Below are 25,438 nucleotides of genomic sequence, written 5' to 3' on the forward strand. Positions count from 1 at the left end.
TATCTCCTCTCCTCAATGACTATGGGCCAGAAGGAATTTAAGATCACCAGTTTAATTTTTGATTGTAAATGAATCAAGGGATATGGAGCAAAGCCAGGTGACTGGACTTGATCAGCCGTAATCTGATTGGATGGCTGTAGAATTTGAGAGGTTGCACATCATCCAACTGAATGCATTCTCTGGGATACCAAGGCCAAGCAACAGCCTCTTTGAATTTAAGGCAACCATGTTATTCCACTCAGTGACAACAGCTAGGCCCTCACAAACTACTGCATTACACAGGAAACAGTGCAAAATAGATTTAACTTTTGAGTTCGTACTGTCTCCCAGTGGTACCTTTAGTAGATGTTTTGCTTCTAGTGCACACAGTTATGATGTCAGAAGAATTAGACGTCCATCTTGACACCTACCTCCCACAGATATGAAGAGCAATGCTGAGCTGATGCCAGCTGAGCGGCTGTTGAACCTCTGCTCCTGGTGCTTGCAACCTCCGATCACCATGGAGATACCCTGGAGGACAAGCTGCTCATCAGTTTCTGCCCCAAAGCAAACTGAATCACAGGGATTTACAAAGCCGGCATTTTCAGAATCACTTTAAAACTTAGAATGTGGAAGAATTACTCCACAACTCAATACTCTACCGGACCATATTCACCAACCCAGACTTTGCAATACAACTCAATAACGTTTGAATCGAGACAGAAGAATCAAGGTCAAACAAAGAGCCAAGGCCACCTGCAGACTCAACTTCAGCATGTCCTGCAACTTACTGGGTAAATTCTGAACTTGCAATCTTCTGAGTGAGCTGAGCAAGTCCCACTCTAGACTGGATTACATATCCTAGGAATGACCGTCCAATGTAGTACTGAGGATGTCTCCTTTCAAACATTAAACCCAGGACCCAAGGCAAAGGGTCCCATGGTTCAACTAAAGACAGCCAAAAGTTCATCCCAGTATCCAAACAAGTTTAAAAACTCCAGTCACATCACAAGCTGGTGGATATTGCACAGCTTCAAAGGTGCAATGTGATGCACTGAACGGTCTTGCAATAAAAATAAAGTACAGTGAAACCCTGATAACCTGCTATTCAACTATTCAGGAGTCCCGATGGTTTGGTACACACTCACTAGGTAATATTTGCTGCACTCCCTTTCCGCTCATTGGTCCCTGTACTCCATTCAGTTCACAGAGGCACTGGAGCCAGGCTCCCCTTCAACTTAACTGGTTCACTGGAAGACTTATTATCATATTGCATAGTGCTTAGAAGTAATACATTTAACAAGTGAGATATTAATAGAGATAACAACCAATAGTCCAGAAAATCCGATAACCTGGCACACTCGAGACTTGGCACTGGCTTAGCAGAATTTTACTATAACAGGACAGAACCCTCAAACTGAAGGCGGCCACAGAAGATCCTACATCAGAAAATTTGTCCCTATTGCTTGATAAGGGGACCTGGAGACAGGGGAGATTTGGCTACAAAGCAATATTCTTGCAGTCAATGCTGACTCATGGGAGGACCAATTTTACAAGCATGAAAGAGATCAAGTGGTCAGATGGTTTGCAAATGACTGAGTCAGTTCTTGTTCTAAGAGAAATTAAACACTGCAGAGTTCAAGTTTCCTAGTGAGCCAGGCAAAAGCAGGCAGCTAGAATAACTTACCGGAATAAAGAGGACACATCCCAACAAGGTTCCAGTCAGAGCACTTTTCACCACCTCCTCATAGCACTTGTTCCCCTTACGGCTGCCTTTGATCAGAGCAGTTATGTAGAAGGTCAACTCGGTGATTGAACCAAATGTGGCATTCACCACTGCACCTACTGCAAAGTTACTCTGTGCTGAGATGCTGAAGACAAGAGTAGATTTAAATCATTGTATGTTAGAAAATTTTGAATACTGTTTCCCAAACTCATTCAACCATTCTCAATAGGCCAGGAGGTACAGTTACCAAATACAATTAAAAATCAAGTTGTTGCCACAAATGAAAAAATAAAGTAAAATCTGGTACATGAGCACTCCTGGGTACAAAGGAATCATGGGTTTAACATTCTACAAGTGCCAGCAGACCACATTCATTACATAATGACATTGCTCGAGGCTGAAGCTGCAATACTTCCTTTGGAATAACACTTCATAATACAATTCAGGTGTTGCTGAGTGAGGTGTTTATACAAAAATAAGCATAAACTGGCTTCAGGAGCTATGACATTTTAGCAGACAGTCACACTGAAGTATGTGCTCAAGGAACATGCATTTCATTTTAAAATTCAAGTTGATTTTTGAAAGCTGGAAATGCAAGTCTAACCAGTCCAACTCATTTGTGAAGGCACAAGAGACTGCAGATGTTGGGATCTGGAGCAACAAACAGCTGGAGGAACTCTGAGGGTTGAGCAGCATCTGTATCTGTCTCCATCATCCACCTGGCTCTGTCTCCCAACTCCATGTGTCCCCATACCACCACCCACCCACCCCCCCCCCCCCAAACTGAGATGCTGCTCAACCCACTGAGTTCCTCCAGCAGAATGTTTGCAACTCAATTGTGCTCAGTTCTAACTATGAGCAAGGATGCAAGGGGCAATGGGAAGTTACAAACATCAGGAAAAGGTTGATGGGGGGGGGGGGGGGAAAGGGGGGGTGGTGGAGAGAAAGAGATTCAGGGGGAGAAAGATTGGGGTGACCCAATAATCTTCTAATTATGGAAAGGTTTGACAATGTTGCAAAAGACCTTGCCACTTAAGGGAATTCAAAACTAGAGCCACATTTAAGGTGGTCACTAATCAATCCAATAAAACTCTGGAGGAATGCTAAGTAGAAAGTGGTGAGAATTGAGGCCTTACTACTGCAAGGTGTGCTTGAGGTGAATAGTTTAGGTGCATGACCGGGGAAACCCATTAGGCAAAGGAAATAAAACAAAAGTCAATAAACCCAAAGTATCAGCAAGGCCCAGTGATGCCAAACAGTACAACTGTGGTATCATCTCTTCCTCCATGGCCGAGAGTAGATTCTAGAAGATCAGTGTTTAGCTTTTCCACTCTTCTAAGTTATTAGAATACATACTACAAACTCTCTCAAACCAGTTTTACTTTAGTTTTGACTTTCTCCAAACACTTCTCATAGCTTATTGCCACCACTGTTTCACAACAATTCAACCAGTAGTGCAACGTGGGTCCAAGGAACAAAGGATCACGTAGGTATATGAAAGTAATCTTGCACAAGCAGAAGGAAGCCCACCTGCCATCCTGCATACACAAGAACACACACACTCAGTGCCCTTGTGTAAGCTGGACTTCAAAGCAAGACTGGAATAGAAGATCACACAACTTCATACTTCAGTCAAAACAGCCCCAGGACTGCCTGTGGTCCATCAACAAATGCTGATCCAACAACAAAAAAAACAGCAAGTCTTGCATACAGATGAGAATATGAATTAGAAAGAACCCAATGTACCACATGACAAACCAAACACAGCCACATGATTTTAAACCAATTCAAATGGGGGTGTTGAGATATTTCCCACTCCCGCCCTCCAAGAAGCAATTGCAAGCAGCAAACCTTTACAAAAAAACTACCACTTACATCACTGGGAATATTTCTAAATTGATCTACTTATCCTTTGGAACAGAAAGGTAGTTTCACCTTAAATTGTATAGCAAATAATTTATGAAAAGAGGAAGTTGTGGTTGAGAGCATTCTCTGACAGCACAAGGGGAGATGACGCAACATGAAATAAAGACTATGGTAAGTACACCAGAAGTGAGAACACATTGCCTGCTGTACGGTACTGTTCCTGACTTCAAAGTGATACACTGCAGAGTTTCCATTATGTTCAAAAAGTGATCAAACCATTCTTCAAGTTTGCTTCCAATGCACCCTCTCGTTGCTGACAGCCAAGGAATGTTCCTTTCTGTTCCTCAATTGGGGGTGGCAGGTGTAAAGTGAAGACTTTTAGAAAAAATATTTTGCAAGTGAGAACAAGTGTTCAGAATTATTATCACTGACATATGATGTCCTCGATGGTGGGTAGGGTTGTACCCGTGATGGAGCTGGCCGAGTCTACAACCCTGTGCAGCCTCTTTTGATCCTGTGCACTGGAGCCTCCATACCATCGTAGATTTTACCAACTATTCCTGTTTCTGCCAGAGATCTCCCAGATCACCAGATACAGTAACAGGAAAATAATTCAAGAGCCGATCACCTGACTGCACTCTTTCAAACATCAGGCTTTATTAGCTGGGCAGAAAGAGTAGGTAGAGCTCTGTTTTTTCATTGAACACAGGCTGAAGATAGACTGGGTCATTTCCAGCTTCTGTCTCAATCCCACATGCAACCAAGGGTACAGTACGTTCCAAATTGCATAACATACTTTTCCCATTAAAAAAGGAAAGTTACCCCATCACTTTTGGAGAAGAATACACAAACAAAGAGGGAATGCCAAGGATGAAGTAGGATGGGGGAGGAGTGGGGGTGGAAGTGGGGGAAATTGAGTGCAGAGGGGTAATGGAGGAGTTTAAGAAACACCAGCATGAACCAGTTTGCTCACATGGCCCGCTACTTTGCTACAAAAGACAAAAGTAAAACAAGGTTCTGCTTACCTCGCGATTGCCATCCCGATATAGTAGGACAGAGGAATTATTGCCAAGATGGATAGTGCAAATTTTACAGGTGAACTGGCATAGTGATTCTCTGTGTCAGCATACCCCAAGACCAGAGCAACTACTACTAGAGGAAGCAGATCTGAAGATCCAGTTAAAGAAACAACTTGCAATGAAAAAGCAACAGTCACCAGTAGACAACAGTCACTAACCACAGTACATGCCCCAGAAGAGACTCAGGAGTTAAGTGAAAACTGGTTGCACCTTTTCCTTGCTTTGTATAGTCCAAACTGCAAGGTTTAGAGTATACAAATAGTCCAAGCTGCAAGGCTCTACCACGTAGCATGCTTGGACTGGCCCAACCCGATTACTGCATCATTAACTATAGAATGAAGGATAAAAACCATTCTCAAATTCAAGACTCCACATTGTGATGGAGCGGAGGGAGATTTAAATTTGCTTCTGACTGAAGAACAATTTTAAAATTCTGCCAAAGCAGTGCTACCCAATAACTAGCCACGTGACAAGCTGCATTCCTGGGCAACAGAAGGGCAAGAGGCACTCTCAATACTCACCATGTGAGCTTTGTAAAATTACAGCAACAAAGTACTTTCTTTTGACTATGTTTACTAGTGTGGCGATTGAATGTTCATCTTGGTAAAGATACAAATGAAGAACATTTACTTCTCTTGTGCACATGATACTTTCCCACTTAAAAAAATTAGTAGTGTGCATAGATGAAACAAGTTTGACAATTACCACCCCAGGGTGGTGGTCAATGAATTTCATTGAACAGAGCAACAGTGCCGACCAGTTTACAGGCCAACACTAAGCAATGCAATGGGATAGTTGGGGACACTGAAAGTGCAGGGTTAGCATACAATGCAAAAATCATTCAATTCTACTTTAAGTAATTAGCAATTGTACCTTTCTCCAGCCTTATTCCTTAACTAGTTGAAGTATCAAAGGATACTCACAGCAAACACGTTAATGCCAAACACAGTGTACTTGTAATAGTAGAAATTCATAGCACGGTAACAACAAAGGACCACTTCTCCATCCAACGGAACGTCAGTCTGGTGGCAGGGAGTGAAGCAAAGTAAAATCAGTTCACCGAGATCTTTCAACCCAAGGATCTACGTTTTATGAATCATACTGGGCTGAACCTCTTGTGTGTTGTAAAATCATGAGGGATATAGACAATAGAGGATCTTCTCCCACTAGCAGAGGGATCAAGAACTAGGGGACATGGAAGGATTATGATTGGCAAAAGAACCAAAAAAATCCCCCCACCCCCATCAAAACATAGCAAATGGTTAGGGTGTACGATGCACTGCCGGAACTTGCAGTGGTGGCAGATTCAATTGCAGCATTGAACAGGGAGCTAGAGAAGTATCTGGAAGGAAAGAATTGACAGGACTACAGGGAGAGGGCAAGGAAGTTCTACCAGCTTGATTGCTCTTATCAATAGGGACCACAGGAGCCTCCTTCATTGCACTGATTGCTGTGACTTGCTTTTGGATCAAATTGTAGCTAATGAGATCCCGGACTGGTCAGAACAAAAGCCAGGGCTTTATGATGATGCCAGAGACCAGAACCAGTTGTTCCAACCGTCCGCAGGCTTTACTAGTGTTCCGGCCTTCATTTTAAAATCAATTTCCAAACTGTCAAAGAACTTCTCTCCCCTTCTCCAATCTCCCCAGTGCTACAAATCTATACTTTAATCCGGCATCACTCCACTAGTAGCAGCCTGGACTCCAAGATCTGAAATCCCTAGCTGCACATTCTCCTCAAAATCTTCCACTGCTAACTTATCTAAATATCTCATATGGCTAGCTGTCAAAATATTTAAAAAAGCATTTTGCTACATTAAAGACACTATACAAATGAAAGACATTAGTTCTGTCACAGAAATAAACAACTTTTAATGAAGCAAATTGATGGTCCATTAGATAGCAAAAAGTAATTTGCTTGGATCTAAATTGGTGCTGAGCCATTGGAAATCTCCAATAACTTCAATAAAGCTCCAGTGAGACAAATTAGTTAAGTTAACCAAGTTAATTTTAATAAAATTAAAGTCAAACTTTCAAAATAAAGCACAAATCTAACAAGTTTCTGTTTGTTATCCTGCTCCTTATCAGGCCAAATAGCCAACCAGAAACACTGGCCAATAAGAGCACTATAGTGGAGCGCATCACGGAACAACTATGGTATAAATTCAGCAACAGATGGGTAATGATATTCTGATAATACTGGATGGCACATTTACAATTATGTGCAGACCTGCTGACATTAAAAGGAATGGTTTAGTTTGCCTTAGTGTAAAGCAGCAGGGCTACACACCAAGAAACACCACATCCACTGCCAAATCAGTCACCCAAATACGGAAGCAGCTTTGGGTTAACTCAGCACTGAATACTAGCACAAGGACACTGGAAAACACCCAACATTCTCCATTAAGATATAACAACAGAAAATGCTGGGAATACTGAGCAGATAAGGTAGCATATGCAGAGAGAAACAGGGACCAATAACTAAGATTCTGTAACTGAGACACAGTGCCTAATAGAACACAAGATGCTGTTGGATTCAGTGGAACAGTGCAAGGTGCCAAAGACTGAGGTCGTAGTGGGAGTGTGATGGAGAATCAAAACTGACAGGCAACTAGAAGCTCAAGGTCAACCTTGCTAACTCAAAGGAATCACCCAATCTTCTTTTGCTGTAGAAAAGACTAAATCAGGAGCACCAAATGAAGCACACTAAATTAGAAATTTCAGAAGTTTACTGCTTTACTTGGATAGTGGAAAGGATGAAGGAGAGGACAAGGGAAACTCTATCCTTGCTGTGGGCAAGAGGAGATGAGGGCAGAGGTGCAGTAGCCATGGTTAAGGAAAACGGCAGACATCACAGGAGCACCGATGAGGGAAATGTCATCAGAACAGATATAATGGAACCAGAGAATGGAAGGGAATCCATACTGGAAGCAGGATGAGAGTCACAGTCAAAACAACTGTGGAGTCTATGGGCTTCTCATGGATGTTGGTCGGTAACCAAGGTGGTGATAGAGACGTCACCAAAACAAAGAATTATAGCAATTAAAGCAAGAGCAGGGTAGAAACCGCCAGCGAAAGGTGATGAAATGCACACATTCTGTATGAAAACAATAAGCAATACCCAAAGAGTCACCAATTTTAAAAATTTTTTTTTTTTTGTAAATTTTATTTACAATGTGGTAACAGGCCCTTCCGGCCCAATGAGTCTGCACCGCCCATTTTAAACCCAAATTAACCTACCCGTACGTCTTTGCAATGTGGGAGGAAACCGGAGCACCCGGAAGAAACCCACGCAGACATGGGAGAACGTACAAACTCCTTACAGACAGCAACGGGAATCGAACCCCGATTGCTGGCGCTGTAATAGCATCGCGCTAACCGCTACGCTACCGTGCCAATGTACCGGGAAAGGGCACCCCAAGAAAGACTGAAGCAAGGACGATTCCACAGATCGGCATAGTTATGACCCACGTTGAGCTCTGATATGCCCACCTCAGTGTTCAGATTTTATCTTCAAAGAAATGCCATGATTAGACAACTTTCTCATCTCCCCTTTCAGCATTCCAAAAGGGACTGGCCCCTCCACATCTTGGTTCACTCTTCCATCTCCATCTTCCCCAAAACCGCAATAGACAGAGCACCTGCCCTATTATCAGTTGCCTTCCCACCATACACTGCATCTCAGTTCCAGTGCTCTCCCCCACCACAGCCTTATTCAACTGCTTTTCACATTTGCTTCAACCAGATCTACAATTATAAAACCTTAGCCACCATTTGTGCACACAGCCTCCATCCACCACATTCCCCTTTTGATTTCTCCACAACTTGAAACATACTCATTTCCTACTTCTGAGGAAAGGTCATGGACTTGAACTGGTTCTTTCTCCACAGATGTTGCCTGGCCTGGCTGGGTATTTCCAACATGTAATTTCAGATTTCCAGCCCATGCAGATTTTTTTGTACAAAACTTTCCCACATTAGGATGAATTTATGATGCTCCTTAAAGCCCCTTCAGTTGCCTCAAGTTCTAGTTGTTGATTTGTAATGTTCCTAATGACAGCAAAATAGGAGGCACTGTGTACTGCCAGCGAAACAAGATCCTTACCCTCTTGGATGGTCTGATCTGAAGCTGCTCAGGAGGGATTAGCAGGATGTCAGTGATGGCTCTGCCATTTAGCTTGGCTATTGGAATGGTGACAACCAGAATCCAAGCAATGAAGGAAGCCAGACCATGGGCAAGTGCAAGAAGTGGATACCCCAGGAGAAGCCACACATAGGTGCTAGGAGAGAGCTGGAAATTAATAAAGACAAAAAAGTTAATTTGTTGAGTTAACCTAATTCCATCTTAACTATCTATAAAACTGCATGTTCTTGCATTAAAAAGAGAGGGAAGTTATAACATGGCATACCACACTAACAGTTGTGCACACATTCTGAAACTAAGGGGATGTAAACAGTTATGGTGCTGGCCAAATCTCACATCCTCACTAAACCACAAAGTAGGATCATTCACTGCATAACTGGGCTAAGGTTTGAAAAGCACGAGGCCAAAATATCTACATGTGCCACAGGAAAATCTTCACAGCCCACCATTAAAACAATTCACCATTTCCTCTGTGAACCTTAAGATGCCACAGAACAAATGATCAGTCTTGAAAAGAAAGTGGCAAACAAATGCAGAGATTTGAATAATCATCTTACTCTGTGGTAGCAGCTGAATTAGATTGCTCTCAGTGTGCCAAAAAGGTACCAGAGGAGCAAAGCGTCACACTAATAAAACTAGTGCCAAACAAGGAACCCCCACCAAGCAAAATACTCATTAAGAGACTAAGGAAGCAGCAACCAGTTTACCCCATGGCTAGAAGGAAATTGAGAACTGCTCAGTTCTTTCAGTATCGACAATTAGTTAGCTGGAGAATACATTCTCAGCTTTTATAATATGGAGCATTTCACCAAACGATATTGTGTAATTGACCACCATTCAACTGCTCTCATCATCCGTCACTGCAATAAATCAGGTTGAAATGTTTCCAAGGGAACATTCCTTCCATGTCAGAGAAATGCACCACTTGATAAAGTCCCATGACAGTGCCCTTTCCCAGCAGCCCAACTCAACTCTTATGTTGGACATTCTACTCTCCAATCAAAACCCTCATAAGTCTGTATAGATGTTCAAACAGACCAAAAACAAGTTCACATGAAGTTACACACATTACATTTAATTTCTACATTTCCCATTTAACCTTTTGAACCTTCATCCTTATCCAGGGAGCAAGTTACTGTTCATATTAAAGATGTTTACAAGAATAAGGAAAGCAGTCTTTGAACAAGCAATCTACCCAGTATTTCATTCCCACAGTTGGAGTCTCTGAAGGAGCACGGTCAACCCTGTCCGTGGCACCGAGCAGTGCTGTTGTCTCCACCGCAGTCGTCTCAGGAGCGCTCTCACCATAAAACCGCACGCTGCTTTTCCTCCGATTCATGAATGGCTTTGAAAAAGGAAACAAAAGCTGTTCAGAAACCATTTTGAAAACACTTCAATTATATTCAAATGCACAGGAACACAAGCTGCTGCAGAGATTAGTGGACTCAGCCCAATACGTCACAGGCATATCCCTCCTGACCATCAGTAGCATCTACAGGAGGCGCTGCCCCAAGGCAGCAACATCCATCATCAAAGATCCCCACCATCCAGGTTATGCAATCTTCTCACAGCTACCACCAGACAGGAGGTACAGAAGCCTGAAGTCCCACACCACCAGGTTCAAGTAGAGCTACTTCCCTTCAACCATTCATATCTTGAACCAACATGCACAACCCTAATTACTACAGCACTATGACCACTTTGATCACTTTGCACTAAAATGGACTGTGCTTTTTTTCCAGTTCTACTTGTGTTCTTTCTTGTAAAAATTGGGTATAATTTATGTTTAATTTATGTTTTTCTTGTGAATGCTGCTTACATGATGCTGTGAGCCTGTGATGCTGCTGCAAGTTTTTCATTGCACCTGTGCATACATGTACTTGTGCATATGACAATAAACTCAACTTTTCAAATGCATTAGCCCTATGGAAACAACTAGAATTTTGCTCAAAGTGCTAGAGTGTTTTGAAACAGGGTATGACTTATCTTCCAACAAATACAGTTAAAGCATCATGCACTTAAACAGCACCAACTTAAAATGGCAAAATGTCAGAAGGCACTTTACCTTTATGCAACTTAGGACCTAGTGAAAGGACAGAAAGCTCTGTCAAAGAGGTAGGTTTTCAGGGTCTTTCAACAATCGCATTCATTTCAGATCCATTGCAGCATTTTTTAAAACTATTAAATCTACTCCTTTGAAAAGTATCCTTCCCATCTACAAGGGAACATGATATTAGGGTTTCATTATTTAAAAGTGAAGGGAGTGGTCTTGCAGTGCCCAGATTTGGTGCCTTCCTTTGTATTTTCATGTGGGGAACAGAGTTGCCTTCTCAGCATGCACACAATTCTTCATTTAGCTCCATTGTGAGCAACAATCGCTCAGGTGGCAGAACTACCTGGCAAGTGCAATGAAATTAACAATGCTTGTAGACTTGTACTTGGCAATTTGATCAGCTTCATCAAAATGACTGCAAAATGCCCATTCCCTCAACATGCTGATTTCATGACATTTATTGCAAAATCAAAAGTGCAATTTTAAAAGCACACATTTCATGCTTTAAAAGGGGAATGCAAGTCAGGATCAGGAAGGGGAAAGGATTGTTATTGAGAAACTAGTTTTGTTAATTTACTCAATTTGTCAAATGTGTCCTTTGTTCCTGCAAATTCCAGTTTCATTTGGTTTTGAAGATCATCTCTAAAGTTCAACAAATGGGTTGAAGGATGGATTATTTAATACAAGGAGAGTCTCATGCACAGCAGTCTAGTTATATTTACTAAATATCATTAGCGGCAAGAGCTTCTGCATGTAGTTTACGAATTACGACGAAGATAATTTACCCATGTTGGGCTCAGCTCCTATACTTGGATTATATTATGATCTACCAAATTCCTTGGTACAATTAATTACAATTGAACCACAAATACTGCATCTTCTAAGGCCATGCAAACACATCACAATTTAAAATTCTACTGGAATTTTCTGTTAATCCCATATACTGTTATAGTTAACTGAGTAGTTCATGGAACTCTTAAAGGAAGACTAGAGAAATTGCTGCATTCACACTCAATGCATTCAGTTAATGCTGAGAGTATTTTAAAATGCAACATCAAGATATTGTGGTTCAATATCACTTGCATTTCAAATATTTAAATGTACTAGGCTAACAATAACTGATTAGTAACCATCAAATTTCGGGAGATACCAAGTTGTATGTGAACAAACTCTATCATCCTTGCTCATTCACCACCCAAAGCCAGAAGATCTGGAACAATATCTAATGATTCAGAGTGCAGGAGGTTACTCAAGATAGCCATGCATCTTGTCATAGAGAAAGAGAGACACACAACTAGAATCAAACATTCAACTGGGAAGGGGCAGGTATGCACCTAAAAAAGTGGCTGGAGCACTAGTGAGGGAACAGGCAATTGTGGCTTCCACCTAAAGCTCCCAGCCCTTAGGCCGAAGGGCAAAATCCACATCGATAACACAAGCATAAAAATCAGTAAAGGAGCAGCTGGCTAGTTACCACATTCTGCACCTACCACAGAGAGCCGATTTACTGATGTAAAGGTGGATAAAGTGACACATCTCCAAGTTGAATATCCAACCAGCATGTGTTAAGAATCATAGAACTGTACAGGACAGAAATGGGCCTTGTCAACCCACCCTGCCCATGTCAACCGTGATGCCTGTCGATGCCAACCCCATTTGCCCACATTAGCCCCATATCCTTCCTACCCAAGTACCTGTTCAAATGTCTTTTAAATGCTGTAATTGTACCTGCCTCCACCACCTCTTGTGGCAGCTCACTCCAGATAAGTACCACCCTCCATGGAAAAACTGGCCCTTCAGATCTTCTTTAAGTTTCTCCCTTCTCACCCCAAAACCTGTGCCCTCCAGATCCCCATATCCTGGGTGAAAAAAAAACTTTACCCTCTATCCTATCTATGCCCCTCAATCTTATAAACCTCTAACAAGGTCACCCTCAGCCCCCTATGCTCCATTGAGAATAAACCCAGACTATCCAATCTCTCCTTTAACAATAGCCCCAATTCCAGGCAACATCCTGGTGAATCTCTTCTGCACTCTCTCTATTGCTACCACATCCTTCCTGTAGCGTGGCAACCAGAATTGTACACAATACTCAGTGCACTCAATACAACTGCACACTGCAGTCTAACCAGATGGCTTGTACATTGTTTTAACCAAGGATAAACTCACTTCACTCTGGTTCATATTAGACCTTTAAGCATTGAGGTCTGATGGATTATAAGACTTGAAAACAAGTCAAGCAGCTTGCCAGTAGTCCATAGAACACTACAGCACAGAAAACAGGCCATTTGGCCCTTCTAGTCTGTGCTCAAACAGTATTCTGCTAGTCCCATTTACCTGCACCCAGTCCATTACCCTCCAGACCTCTCCCGTCCATATAACTATCCAATTTATTCTTAAAACTCAAGACTGAGCCCGCATTTACTACATCAGATGGCAGCCCATTCCATACTCCCACCACTGAGTGAAGAAGTTCCCCCTAAACTTTTCCCCTTTCACCCTAAAGCCATGTCCTCTCGTACTTATCTCTCCTAATCTAGGTGGAAAGAGCCTACTCGCATTAACTCTGTCTATACCCCTCATAATTTTGTAAACCTCTATCAAATCTCCCCTCATTCTTCTACGCTCCAAGGAATAAAGTCCTAACCTGTTCAATCTTTCCCTGTAACTCAACTCCTGAAGACCCAACAAAATTCTAGTAAATCTCCTCCGCACTCTTTCAATCTTACAAATGTCCTTCCTATCATTAGGTGACCAGAACTGCATATAATACTCCAAATTTGGCCTCACCAATGTCTCATACAACCTCACCATAACATCCCAACTCCTATACTCAATACTTTGATTTAAGAATGCCAAGATGCCAAAAACCTTCTTTACAACCCTGTCTACCTGCGACGCCACTTTCAGGGAATTATGTATCTGAACTCCCAGATCCCTTTGTTCCTCCGCACTCCTCAGTGCCCTACCATTTACTGTGCATGTCCTACCTTGATTTGTCCTTCCAAAATGCAACTTCTCACACTTGTCTGCATTAAATTCCATCTGCCATTTTCTGACCCATTCTTCCAGTTGGTTCAGATCCCTCTGCAAGCTTTGAAAGCCTTCCTTGCTGTCCACTACGCCTCCAATCTTAGTATCATCAGCAAACGTGATGATCCAAATTTACCACATCATCATCTAGATCATTGATATAGACAACAAACAACAACGGCCCCAGCACAGATCCCTGAGGCACACCACTAGTCACAGGCTTCCAGTCTGAGAAACAATCATCCACTACCACTCTGTCTTCTCCCACACAGCCAATTTCAAATCTAGTTTAAAACCTTTCCATGGATACCTCGTGTCTGAACCTTCTGAACTAACCTCCCATATGGGACCTTGTCAAAGGCCTTACTAAAGTCCACGTAGACAACATCCACAGCCTTTCCTTCATCTACTTTCTTGGTAACCTCCTCGAAAAACTCTACAAGATTCATTAAACACGATCTACCACGCACAAAGCCATGCTGACTATCCTTAATCAGCCCTTGGCTGTCCAAATACTTGTATATCCAATCTCTCAGAACCCCTTCCAATAATTTATCCACTACTGATGTCAGACTCACTGGCCTGTAATTACCTGGTTTACTTTTAGATCCTTTTTTAAACAACAGAACAACATGAGCTACCCTCCAGTCCTCTGGCACTGCACCAGTGGCTAAGGACATTTTAAATATATCTGCCAGGACGCCTGCAATTTCTACACTAGTCTCTCTCAATGTCCGAGGAAATATCTTATCAGGCCCGGGGGATTTATCTACCTTTATTCGCTGTAAGGCAGCAAGCACCTCCTCCTCTTTAATCTCTATATGTTCCATGATACTATAGCTTGTTTCCCTTCCTTCCAATATCCACTATGCCAGTTTCCTGAGTAAATACTGATGCAAAAAAACTGTTTAAGATCTCCCCCATCTCCTGAGGCTCCACACATAGACAACCACTCTGATCTTCTAGGCAGGGGACCAGTTTTGTCCCTTACCATCCTTTTACTCTTAATGTACTTGTAGAAACTCTTCGGGTTTACCTTCACATTATCTGCTGAAGCAACCTGATGTCTTCTTTTTGCCTTCCTGATTTCCTTTTTGTTTTTAAGTATTTTCTTACTTTTTCTATACTCTTCAAGTACCTCATTTGTTCCTAGTTGCCTATACCTGCTATACACCTCTCTTTTTCTAACCAGATCGCCAATATCCCTTGAAAACCAAGGTTCCTTATGCTTGTTAACTTTGCCTTTAATCCTGGCAGGAACATGCAAACTCTGCACTCTCAAAATTTCACCTTTTAAGGCCTTCCACTTACTAAGCACATCCTTGCCAGAAAACAATTTATCCCAATCCACTCTTCCTAGATCCTTTCCCTTTTCCACAAAATTGGCCTTTCTCCAATTTAAAACCTCAACTCGAGGACCAGACCTGTCCCATAATTAACTTGAAACTAATGACATTATGGTCACTGAACCCAAAATGCTCACCTACACATAACTGACCTGCCTGGTTCCCTAATAGGAGATCAAGTATTGCATTCTCTCTCGTTGGTACCTCTATATATTGATTTAGAAAACTTTCCTGAACACATTTGACAAATTCCAAGCCATCCAGCCTTTCACAGTGTGGGAGTCCCAGTCAATACGTGGAAAGTTAAAATCCCCTACTATTACAACTTTGTTTCTTACATCAGTCTGCTATCTCACTACAGATTTGTTCCTCCAATTCTCTCTGACTATTGGGTGGTTTGCAATACAACCCTATTAGTGTGGCCACACCTTTCCTGTTCCTCAGCTCCACCCATATGGCCTCCGTAGACGAGCCCTCCAGTCATTGCACTTACCTTTTGAATTACTTTCCCAAATGGCCAAAAATAATATCCAGCAAGACTGCAGCACAATTTCCCTGGGAAATAAAGAGAACTGCATTATTTTCCTAAATTGGTGCCTTTCTCGCCACCAAGGCACCAATGGTTAAATAAAAGCAAAGCACCCACGCATCTGGGGGCTTGGGGGCAGGGAGACAGCAAAGGTGTAGACAGATACCACTTGGCTCCAAAACGACAAGGATACCAACAGTTTTAAACTAGTCCTTAACCAGTATAAATCCTGCACATACGGGACAGATTTTCAGGTGGTAATTGCAGATAATACTTCTAGAATTAAAGACAAAGATGCTGGGCATTCAAAGCGACCAGGGGTGGAGGAGGCAGGTGCATATGGCACAGAAACTGTAGGCTTGCACTTCGGAGGATGTAGTCTTAATGCAAATCTGCCTTTTAATCAAATAAATAACTGTAATAATAGTAGAAGAGTACAACAGGAAATCCTGTCAAATTAGCCAAGAGGCTAGAGGCCATGTGCTTCACTAAATTTAATGACGCCAACCATCTTACGTCTACAATGGGGTAGAAGTCATATGTAATGTTACACAAACCCAAGATCAAGAAAGGGGAAGTCCATTTTCAGAGAACAGAGACAATTAAGACTTGCATACTATAATTAGGAACAGAACCAGAGACTATAAAAGAGGAACAGCAGTCCACAGGGGTTTTTAAACAAAAAGGAACAACAGTCTTCTTGCTGCATTTAGTTATTTAAACCAAATTTGAACAATAGCTAGAACAAAAAAATGGGGTTTAATTCTGAAGGCACTGCGTTGTACTATTCCCTCAGAATTGACCACTTTCAAAACTCAACTCCAAGTAGATTGGGAATTAAATCTAAGCTTGGGAAATCTAGAAGCTTTTCATCCACTGCCTTACCCTTGTCTTAAATCATGCAGGGGAGAGGGTTGTTATGTTTTCAAAACTGACTGAGAAATAAAATAAGACAACATACTATTCCAAGTCTGGACATAATGGGTGAGATGGCACCAACACCTTGTTACATCTGACATGGAAAGCATGACAACATTCCCCATAAATAAATGAATCATAGATTTGTATTGTTCATCTGTTGAACAGAGGTGCTGCTTCCCAAAGAGGTGCAACTTACAACTCTTTGTCTCAAAGAGGTACAACTTACCAGCTAACTCAAGAAAGGTCTGGAAGGTTTTTTTTAAATATATAAACCAAGGGCCACAGGTGACTGCTTCAAGGCAAACTAATTCCTTGCAGTATAGCGTGGAGTCTACGAGGTAGATGATCATTACCTCAAATTTCACAGGGCCATCTTAAAAGTCAGATAGGGTGCAGAAAAAATTCAGTGTTGCATGGATGGAGGGCTTCAGGTGCAAGGGGAGACTGGATAGGCTGGGACTTTTTCCCTGAAGCAAAGGAAGCTGAGGAGTGACATGCTAGAGGTTTATACAATTGAGGGGCATTGATAGAGTAGTCACACAGTCTTTTTCCCCAGGGTAGGGAAATCTAAAACTAGAGGGAATAAGTTTAAAGTGAGAGTGGAAAGATTTGAAAGGGGAATGAGGGACAAATTTTTCCCACAGAGGGTGGTGAGTATATGGAATGAGTTACCAGAGACGGCAGCAGAGGCAGATACAATTGTTTAAAACACATTTGGATAGATACGTGGAGAGGAAAGCCTTAGAGGGGTAGGGGCCAGATGCAGGCAAATAGGATTAGTGTTAATTGGCAGTTTGGTCAGCATGGATGAATTGGGCTGAAGAGCCTGTAACAATGTAACTATGAATCTATAAAGCCAGAAAAGCTTTGCAAACTCTCTAGATAACAAGAAGTACAAAATCAGAATTGAAAATCCAGGAGCATTATTTAGATTTATCAAACACCTTCTCCTAAAGGCCCAGCAAAAACTACGGCAAGATGTTATTTTCAACTGTTAGATTAGTGGTAAAGCATCTTTAAAATACTTCAAGCACTTAACAGATCAGCTCTTCAACTAGGGTCACTCTAAATAGTGCAGACATTGGAAGGTTCACCCACAACTTGGTGCAGCAAATTCTGTTTGTCTTAATTTAATTGGATTTAGGATGTAACATCCACTGCTTGCCATAATGAAGCCCTACGCTCACCAAAGTTCCTATTGATATGGTCTAGCAATACTAAAAGTGCAGGAATTACAAGCGGTTAGCACACAGCTAAAAATTATTGTTCATAAGCCATTGCAAGGAAATAGATTCAAAGTTCTTTTCTACAGGATTTCAAACTCAGAGTTTAATAGAACTCGAAATGTCCATGCTCCCACTTCCAAATTATTTATATTAAACCAAGACAAATTGCCATCTGATGTTTTAAATCAAAAAAACAAATATTAGACCATAACCAGCACCACCCCTCCCTAACGACCATGTTAGTACTGCCGCTGCAATTAATTAGTTCACATTAAATGTTCAACATGCCCCTGTACCTACCATAAGGAATTCCCGCAATGGTAACAAACATAATTAGAGCAACTAGAAGGTACAGCAGGGCAATCCACCAACCAAACAGCAGCACATATAACACATTGTCACAGGTAACCAGAGATCCTGAAAGACAAATGAATAAATTACATTATAGTCATAGGATATCACGGAGCCCTAAATTTTTTGGGTGCATTCCATCTTAGGGAAGGAATGTTGATGCAACTTGCAGAACTAAACAGGATGCATTTTTACGTCTCCTATGATACGTAACAAATCAGCACCAAAAGCACGGTCATATGGATCGTCACATCAGGTGCTAGCAGGTCTTCTTATAGAAGGTGGAATTAGAACTTGGTGGATAAAATGAGCATCTGGGTATATCAAGTCAGAAGTTTGAAAGATTTAATTTCCTAAACTCAACCACTGAAGTAGTTAAGAGTTTAAAATGAAATCACAAATGGTGAAAATGCATAGCAGCAAGTATAATAATTTTTTGGTTGTTAACATAATCAACACGTCCCAAAAGACAATCAGCAGTCACAGACTGGTCTATTCCATTTCATGTGATGTGAGCTGGGTTACATGCAAAAACAATCTTGGCATGCTTGAGTGTTACTGATACACATTCATTCCTCCTTTTACCTGGTCACTGTTCTTTCACTCTCTTTCATCAGATGAAATTATTAGCTTTTATCCCAGTCCCAATGACTGACCCCATCCAAAATTACGATCCCAAGTTCTAAATTCACCAGCCAGGGAAAACAGCCTTAATCTCTCCAAGTCCTCAGAACTTTTTTTTGTATATTTGAACCCTAAAGAATATGGAATCAATCTACTCACCCTGATTAAAGGGCAACTTATTGTCACGTGCATTTGAACTTTAGCAAATTTGTATTTGAAAAATAAAACCTTTTTAATACCCCGTTTACAACACAGATTAGCATGTTAGAATATGGAAAATATTCCAAAACAGGACTATCCAATTTCCACTTAATACCTCATCAACTGCACAGGGAGAAAACATCAAAATACTTCTTGCAACGTTACCTGGATGTTTGATGACATTGAGATCCGAATACAGTTCTTTCACTATTGCAGAACGATCTTCCCAGGGTCTCTCTGTCACATGACTTTTCCATTTCTTAAACCCGAACTGCAAAAGTTACAAATGCAGATTGCAATAAAGATCAGGTGTACCAACCACTGCTCATTTCATAAACCCTTTCCTCCATACCGGCAGAGCAATTGGACAAAGACTAACCCTTAGTCAGGTGTAGTTCTTCATACCTGGATGTGGTCTGGTGTTCTGGTGCAACCTCTAGCCCTTAACCGTTAATGTCCCACCTCCCCATGATGTGTATGCTTTTAAAAACCCAAACTTGGTGGTTTCTCACTGCATCTTCTTCTGCTTTGGAGCCCTGCCTAATAGATCTTACCTACATCATTTTAGTTTCTCCAAATAAAACCAGGCACAAAGTTTGATTTTTATCTGTATTGCTTTCCTGGTACTGCCCTATTTCCTACATCACATTCTATTAATTTAGCCACTGAGGAGAACCTCCTTGTAATTGTGGCTCTCCACTTCTGCTTCACCAATAAACAGTGTACCGCAATGCTATCAAATCTGGAAACACTTTTATCAGCTCCAACAACAACATCATATCTGATAAAATATTCGAAAAAAAGTCTTCCCTAAAGGGTGCATGTTCTGCGCCAAGGCTCATAAAGAGGGATATGTATGCATTAGGTTCATTTGTTTTTCAATCTATGCTTGCAACTCTTCAAATGCATCATTTACTGCTGAGGTCAGTTGTGAAAAAAAACCCGTACCTTGGCTGACAAAAGTGGCAACACAATCCATCCCAAATCTCCAGATCTGGGTGTATTTAAGAGACTGCATGAGTAAGCAAGGGTTAAAAGAACATACTGTTAGAGGAAGACAGCTTCTGGAGAGCCAATGGCCTCTTTCCCTACCAAAAATTCTATGCAATTGGATTTGGTTTATTATCGTCACTAAAGCTTGTCTTGCATACCATTCATATAGATCAATTCGTTGCACAGTGCATTGAGGTAGTACAGGGCAAAACAATAACTGAATACAGAATAAAGTGTAACAGCTACAGAGAAAGTGCAGTGCAGGTAGACAATAAGGTGCAAGATCGTATCAAGGTAGATTGCAAGGTCAAGAGTCCCTGTTGTACTAGGGAACTGTTCAATAGTGTTATAATGGCAGAATAGAAGCTGTCCAAGCCTGGTGGTATGTACTTTCGGGCTTTTGTATCTTCTGCCTGATGGGAGAAGGGAGAAGAGAGAATGTCCTGGTGGGTGGGGTCTTTGATTATGCTGGCTGATTTACTGAGGCAGCAACAAGTATAAACGGACTCCATGGAGGGGAGGCTGGTTTCCGTGATGCGCTGAGCTGCGTCCACAGCTCTACGGAGTTTCTTGCGGCCCTGGGCAGAGCAGTTGCCGTACCAAGCCATGATGCATCCAGACAGGATGCTTTCTATGGTGCATCATAAAAATTGGTGAGGGCTGACGGGGACATGCCAAACTTCTTTAGCCTCCTGAGGAAGTAGAGGCACTGGTGAGCTTTTTTGGCCATGGCGTCAACGTGGTTGGACCAGGACAGGTTACTGGTGACGTTCACCCCTAGAAGCTCTCAATCCTCTCGACCTCAGCACCATTGATGTAGCTGTGCACCGCCACCCTTCCAAAAGTCAATGACTGGCTCTTTTGTTTTGCTGACATTAAGGGAAAGGTTGTTGTCATGACACCATGTCACTAGGCTCTATCTCCTTCCTGTAATCCATCTCATTGATATTTGAAATATGGCCCACTAGAGTGGTATCATCTGCAGACTTGTAGTCAGAGCAGAATCTGGCCACGAGTTAGCATCTTTAATTGGATACATGCAATTCCTGGTGGAAGGAAGTGTGGGGGTGGGAAAATGGGGGAGGAGATGCAAGAAGGGGACTGGAATGTATTAAGATCCTGGCACAAATTGGTGGACTTTCAGGGACAAATATTTTGTCAGTCAGATTTGCTGCTGACATTAGAACTTCTTTCCATTATAGCATGAAAATGCAGCTCAATCCCCAACTCACAGTAACATACCTTCTCTAAGCATAGTACTTTAACTTTTCCCATTTGAGCTGCCAACAGCATGGTGAGAACAGCTATACTTTATAACTGCAGGAGATATTGCACCAAACTCCCATCAACAACCAGCTGAATTTTTAAACCTACAGGCAATGAGCTAACTTGCTTTAAAGACCTGCACAGCTGGGATTGGAGGCCCAGCAGCACAGGGATGTTCAGTTACTTCTCCTACAGATCATTCACAAAAGTTGCAGCTAACTAACCCTTCCAGTGTCAGTCGGTCAACAATCATTCACTCCACTGAATTAGAATCTGAAGCACTAGGAAGCAGCTAGTCAGCCATGCTTGTGTTGATTCTCTGAAAGAACAACCTGGTTCAATCACACGTCCTAGTATTTTCCCCGTAATTCAGCGAAGAGACATCCAATTGGCTTTTGAAAGCTCTTATGGAAACTGCTTCCACCACCCTTGGGTGACATGTTCCAGATCCTAACCACACTGAAGACCATGCTTTGCAATTGTTCAACTTAGCACTTTGTCTTTAGTAAGAGACACACATGCAAACTGACAATGCTAGAATACAACTGGTCTGGATTTTCACTGAGTCACAAGCATTTCACTAACCTTATAGTTGTTGGCCAGTTTATGTGCCTCAACCTCATTTTCTGCCAGCAGCGTAGTCTTTGTCAGCATCAAGCAGCTTGGACACGTTATTCCTTCACATGAATGATTTTGCGTCAGAGTTGAACAGGTCACTGTAACAAAACCAAATAAGAATTTTGTTTTAAGGAAATGAGTGACGATTCAACCCTTACCAAAAACTTTACAAATATGACAAGGACCAACATCTTAGTGGGTGGTTTGCACCATTTTTAATTAGACCACCCAAACAAGTGATATTACCAAGTCATTCTGAGGGGCAGAAATCATAATCATAGAATAGGAACAACAATAGGGAAACTGCAACACAAATCCAAATGCAAAAACTTCACAGGGAGCAAAACATAAACTGTAACAAAATACTTAAATCACTTCTGTTTAGATAAGTAGTATATTTTAAAACAAATGCCACATTTCAAAAGAAGAGCACCACAAGGGTGCCCTTCCATCATACTGCACTATGTTACCATACAATTTATTTACTGACCTGAAACAGACCAGCAGTTGCAGAAAATAAATGTGTACTTGGTCACGTCAAGCTAGTGATCTTCTACTCAAAGTCTTAACAATCTGAGTTTCCAAAAGAGTCTGTCACCACACAGTGGTAGTTCTGCTGAAGTAACGTGTTCCATGATGACCTCAAAAATCCAAGATAAGCAACCCAAACATCAACTGCTGACACTACTGCTCAGCAACTTCAGGCAGTGTATGAGGATGTGCCAGAAAGTGTGATCTAGATCATGCCAAACACAATGCTGCCACTTCACTCTGAGAAGAAGCATTGAACAGCCTGGGCTTAAAAGTTGTGCTGCTGCCTCACAGTCCCAAGCACCCAGGTTCAGTCCTGACATCAGGTTCTGCTTGTAGGAACTTTGCAGGTCCCCCCAGTGACCATGTCGGTTTTCACTGGTGCTCTGGTTTCCTCCCACATCCCAAAAACGTGGGACTGTAAGTTATCCAATGGTAGAGCTAAATGCCCCAAAAAAAAAAAAAAATCAGTCTGCATCTACCCAGTAAATTTAGATATTTCAATGAGATCACCACTCACTTTTCTAGACTCAAGAGTACCGGCCCAGAGCATCTAATCTTACTCTACAGGACAAATCCCATCCCAGGAATCAATCTGGTGAACTTTCATTGTCATCCCTTATCAACAGGCTTGGACCAAATGGCTGATATAGATTGTGAACAGCTGGGGCCCTCCCATTCAGCCTCCCAGCCCAATGATTCCTACTGTCCATTACCCAATCCTCAATCCCCGCTTGTACAGCAGCCCTGATCCTCTATGCTCCAATTTTGTTTAACAACCTCACTTGCCATTGTAATGATTTCAGACAGTCCAAATGCACTACAGCCACTGGTTCCCCTTTACCTATTCCGCCAGTTACATTCTTGAACAACTCTAAACAGATTTATCAAACACGATTTTCCTTTCATAAATCCACGTCGACTGGGTCCTGTTATCTCTTTGTTAAATAAATTTAGTATGATAATGAACTCTTGACCTCAGAATCGACATCATCATAGCCCTTGCACCTTATTGTCTACCTACACTGCACTCTCTCTGTAACACTATAATCTGCATTTTGTTATTACTCGTTTGTTCTAACTCGCTGCTCAGAATTGATCATGCAAAACAAATTTTTTCACTGTACATGTAGAAATAATAAACCAATTAGTTCTTTTATTTCCACCCCCCCCCCACCACTGATGGGAGGCAAACTGGTCTGTAGTTCCCATTTTCACTTGGCCTTTTTTAGTTATTGGGTTTACATTTACTACCTTCCAAACTGTGAAAACCATTTTAGGGTCTCTGGAATTGTAGAAGATGAAAACTAGTGCATCCATCATCTCCAAGGCCATTTTTCAATATCTTAGGACGTAGATCATCAGGTCCTGGAGGGGGGAGGCAAGGGTCAGTTACATTACATTTTGCAATTGTTAAAGCTATTTTCCTTCAATTCCTCATTCACTCCAGACCTGTCATTTTTCAGTTCCTATCCCTAACCTTGAGGCCAATAATTATTCTCAAAGAATTTGGTTATCATATAGTCTGTACGAGGCTGGTGAGCACAGATGGCCTGCCATGCTTCCTACACTACAGCGGTGACTAATCTCTGAAAATTCTTCCGTGGCTGCAAAGCACTTCTGCATGTGCCAAAATGAGATGGAAAAGCACCATGTAAATGCAAGTCTTTCTGGAGGGTAATGGATAGGAAGTGGACATGAAAGATGTAGTAAATGACATGCTCAGAAGGACTAACCTGCATGCAATTTTGGTGTAACTGGTGAAGGAATGTCCATCAGTTCAGTCTGCAGATGTAGCTCACACTGCCTGTCCCAGAGGGTCAGAGGATAGGGAAGTGCTTCAGTTCTTAGCTCACACTCCCTCCCAAAGTCTAGCGATGGAAACAAAAACCAAAATGACCTCTAAGCTACAGGTTTCATATTCTACATTAATGCTTATACCCACATTAAGTCACAATAAAAACTTATGGACTGCCAGGATCAAGCAAAACAGTGTTATACCTGGCTAGCTACAAAGTCATCAAAGCTTAGGTGAGGAGTTCACTGTATGGAGTTTTGTTCAAAGATGGAATTCAACTTTGTTCGATGCATGAAACTTCAACAATTGTTAATTAACCCACAGAATTTAAGGTTTATAGAGCAACCAGGTTCATAGAGTTTGAGAGTAATGTTCTCAATGGAATGCACAATGGAGAACGAAAATGAGTTTGTCCCACACTCAGACATTTAACTGGCAGGATCAGTTGCACTTGAAAAGCTTGTCCCTGGGGATTGAAGCAAGACTTCAAGGCAAATTGCCAATGACTTTTTAGGGACTGGGTCAAAATTGTCAAGACTAGGTCACAGAAACAAGTCCATAAAAAGGTTCAAACTGTCTTGTAGCTAGAGGTAAAAAAATGAAGCCTCAAACATCCAAGGAACCATATGCTTGTGGGAAAATGAATGTGGAGCAAAAGTAAAATTGGAATACAACTCATGGATAAAATAGCTGAAGCTCTCAAAGTTCAGTTCAGGTTCAGAGTTTAGACATGTCAATAGTTATTTTGGGTGAAGCAGGCATGGTCCAATCTGGCGCATTCCATTTCAGGTGCTTGGATGAGTTCTTTGGATCTCCCAAAAACGGAGACATCCATTGCTCAAGATGGTCAGAGCATCCACACAGAAGAGCCAAGGTAACCTAGCATAAATGTATAACCCAGGACTCATGCATCGCCAGCAAAGCTAGCATTTACTGCCCATCCCGAGTACTTCATCTTGGAGCACAACTTGGAAGGAAACTTTTCCCTAGTATTCCAATGTATCTGCTGCCCTTGAACCTCTGAAGTGAGAGGGGTCCTGGGAATGGGAGCAGCCCTGATGAGCCGCTGCAATGCACCATGCAAATCAAACACTGCAACCACAGTGGCAGTACATGGAGAAATTCACCTTAGTGTCAGGCTTTGAATGTTGATAG

General features: G+C 41.8%; 1 protein-coding gene across 2 annotated transcripts in view; it reads right to left on the minus strand.

The window, feature by feature from the left end:
- The window catches only part of cax1 (cation/H+ exchanger protein 1), a 41,407-nt gene that overhangs the window by 8,136 nt on the left and 7,833 nt on the right, over nucleotides 1-25,438 (minus strand). Inside the window, exons 2-12 of one of the 2 annotated variants that reach the window (XM_052033719.1) lie at nucleotides 24,222-24,356; nucleotides 21,922-22,052; nucleotides 19,243-19,348; nucleotides 18,202-18,318; nucleotides 15,719-15,780; nucleotides 9,989-10,138; nucleotides 8,755-8,940; nucleotides 5,570-5,672; nucleotides 4,597-4,738; nucleotides 1,667-1,850; nucleotides 411-510 (exon numbers count right to left, since the gene is read on the minus strand). In XM_052033719.1, the coding sequence (XP_051889679.1) occupies nucleotides 411-510; nucleotides 1,667-1,850; nucleotides 4,597-4,738; nucleotides 5,570-5,672; nucleotides 8,755-8,940; nucleotides 9,989-10,138; nucleotides 15,719-15,780; nucleotides 18,202-18,318; nucleotides 19,243-19,348; nucleotides 21,922-22,052; nucleotides 24,222-24,356 (1,416 nt within the window). The remainder of the gene's footprint in view (nucleotides 1-410; nucleotides 511-1,666; nucleotides 1,851-4,596; nucleotides 4,739-5,569; nucleotides 5,673-8,754; nucleotides 8,941-9,988; nucleotides 10,139-15,718; nucleotides 15,781-18,201; nucleotides 18,319-19,242; nucleotides 19,349-21,921; nucleotides 22,053-24,221; nucleotides 24,357-25,438) is intronic. The other variant, XM_052033720.1, reaches the window with a different exon arrangement.

The sequence above is a fragment of the Pristis pectinata genome, chromosome 19 (genome assembly GCF_009764475.1).
Source record: "Pristis pectinata isolate sPriPec2 chromosome 19, sPriPec2.1.pri, whole genome shotgun sequence".
In the NCBI taxonomy this organism is placed as follows: domain Eukaryota; kingdom Metazoa; phylum Chordata; class Chondrichthyes; order Rhinopristiformes; family Pristidae; genus Pristis; species Pristis pectinata.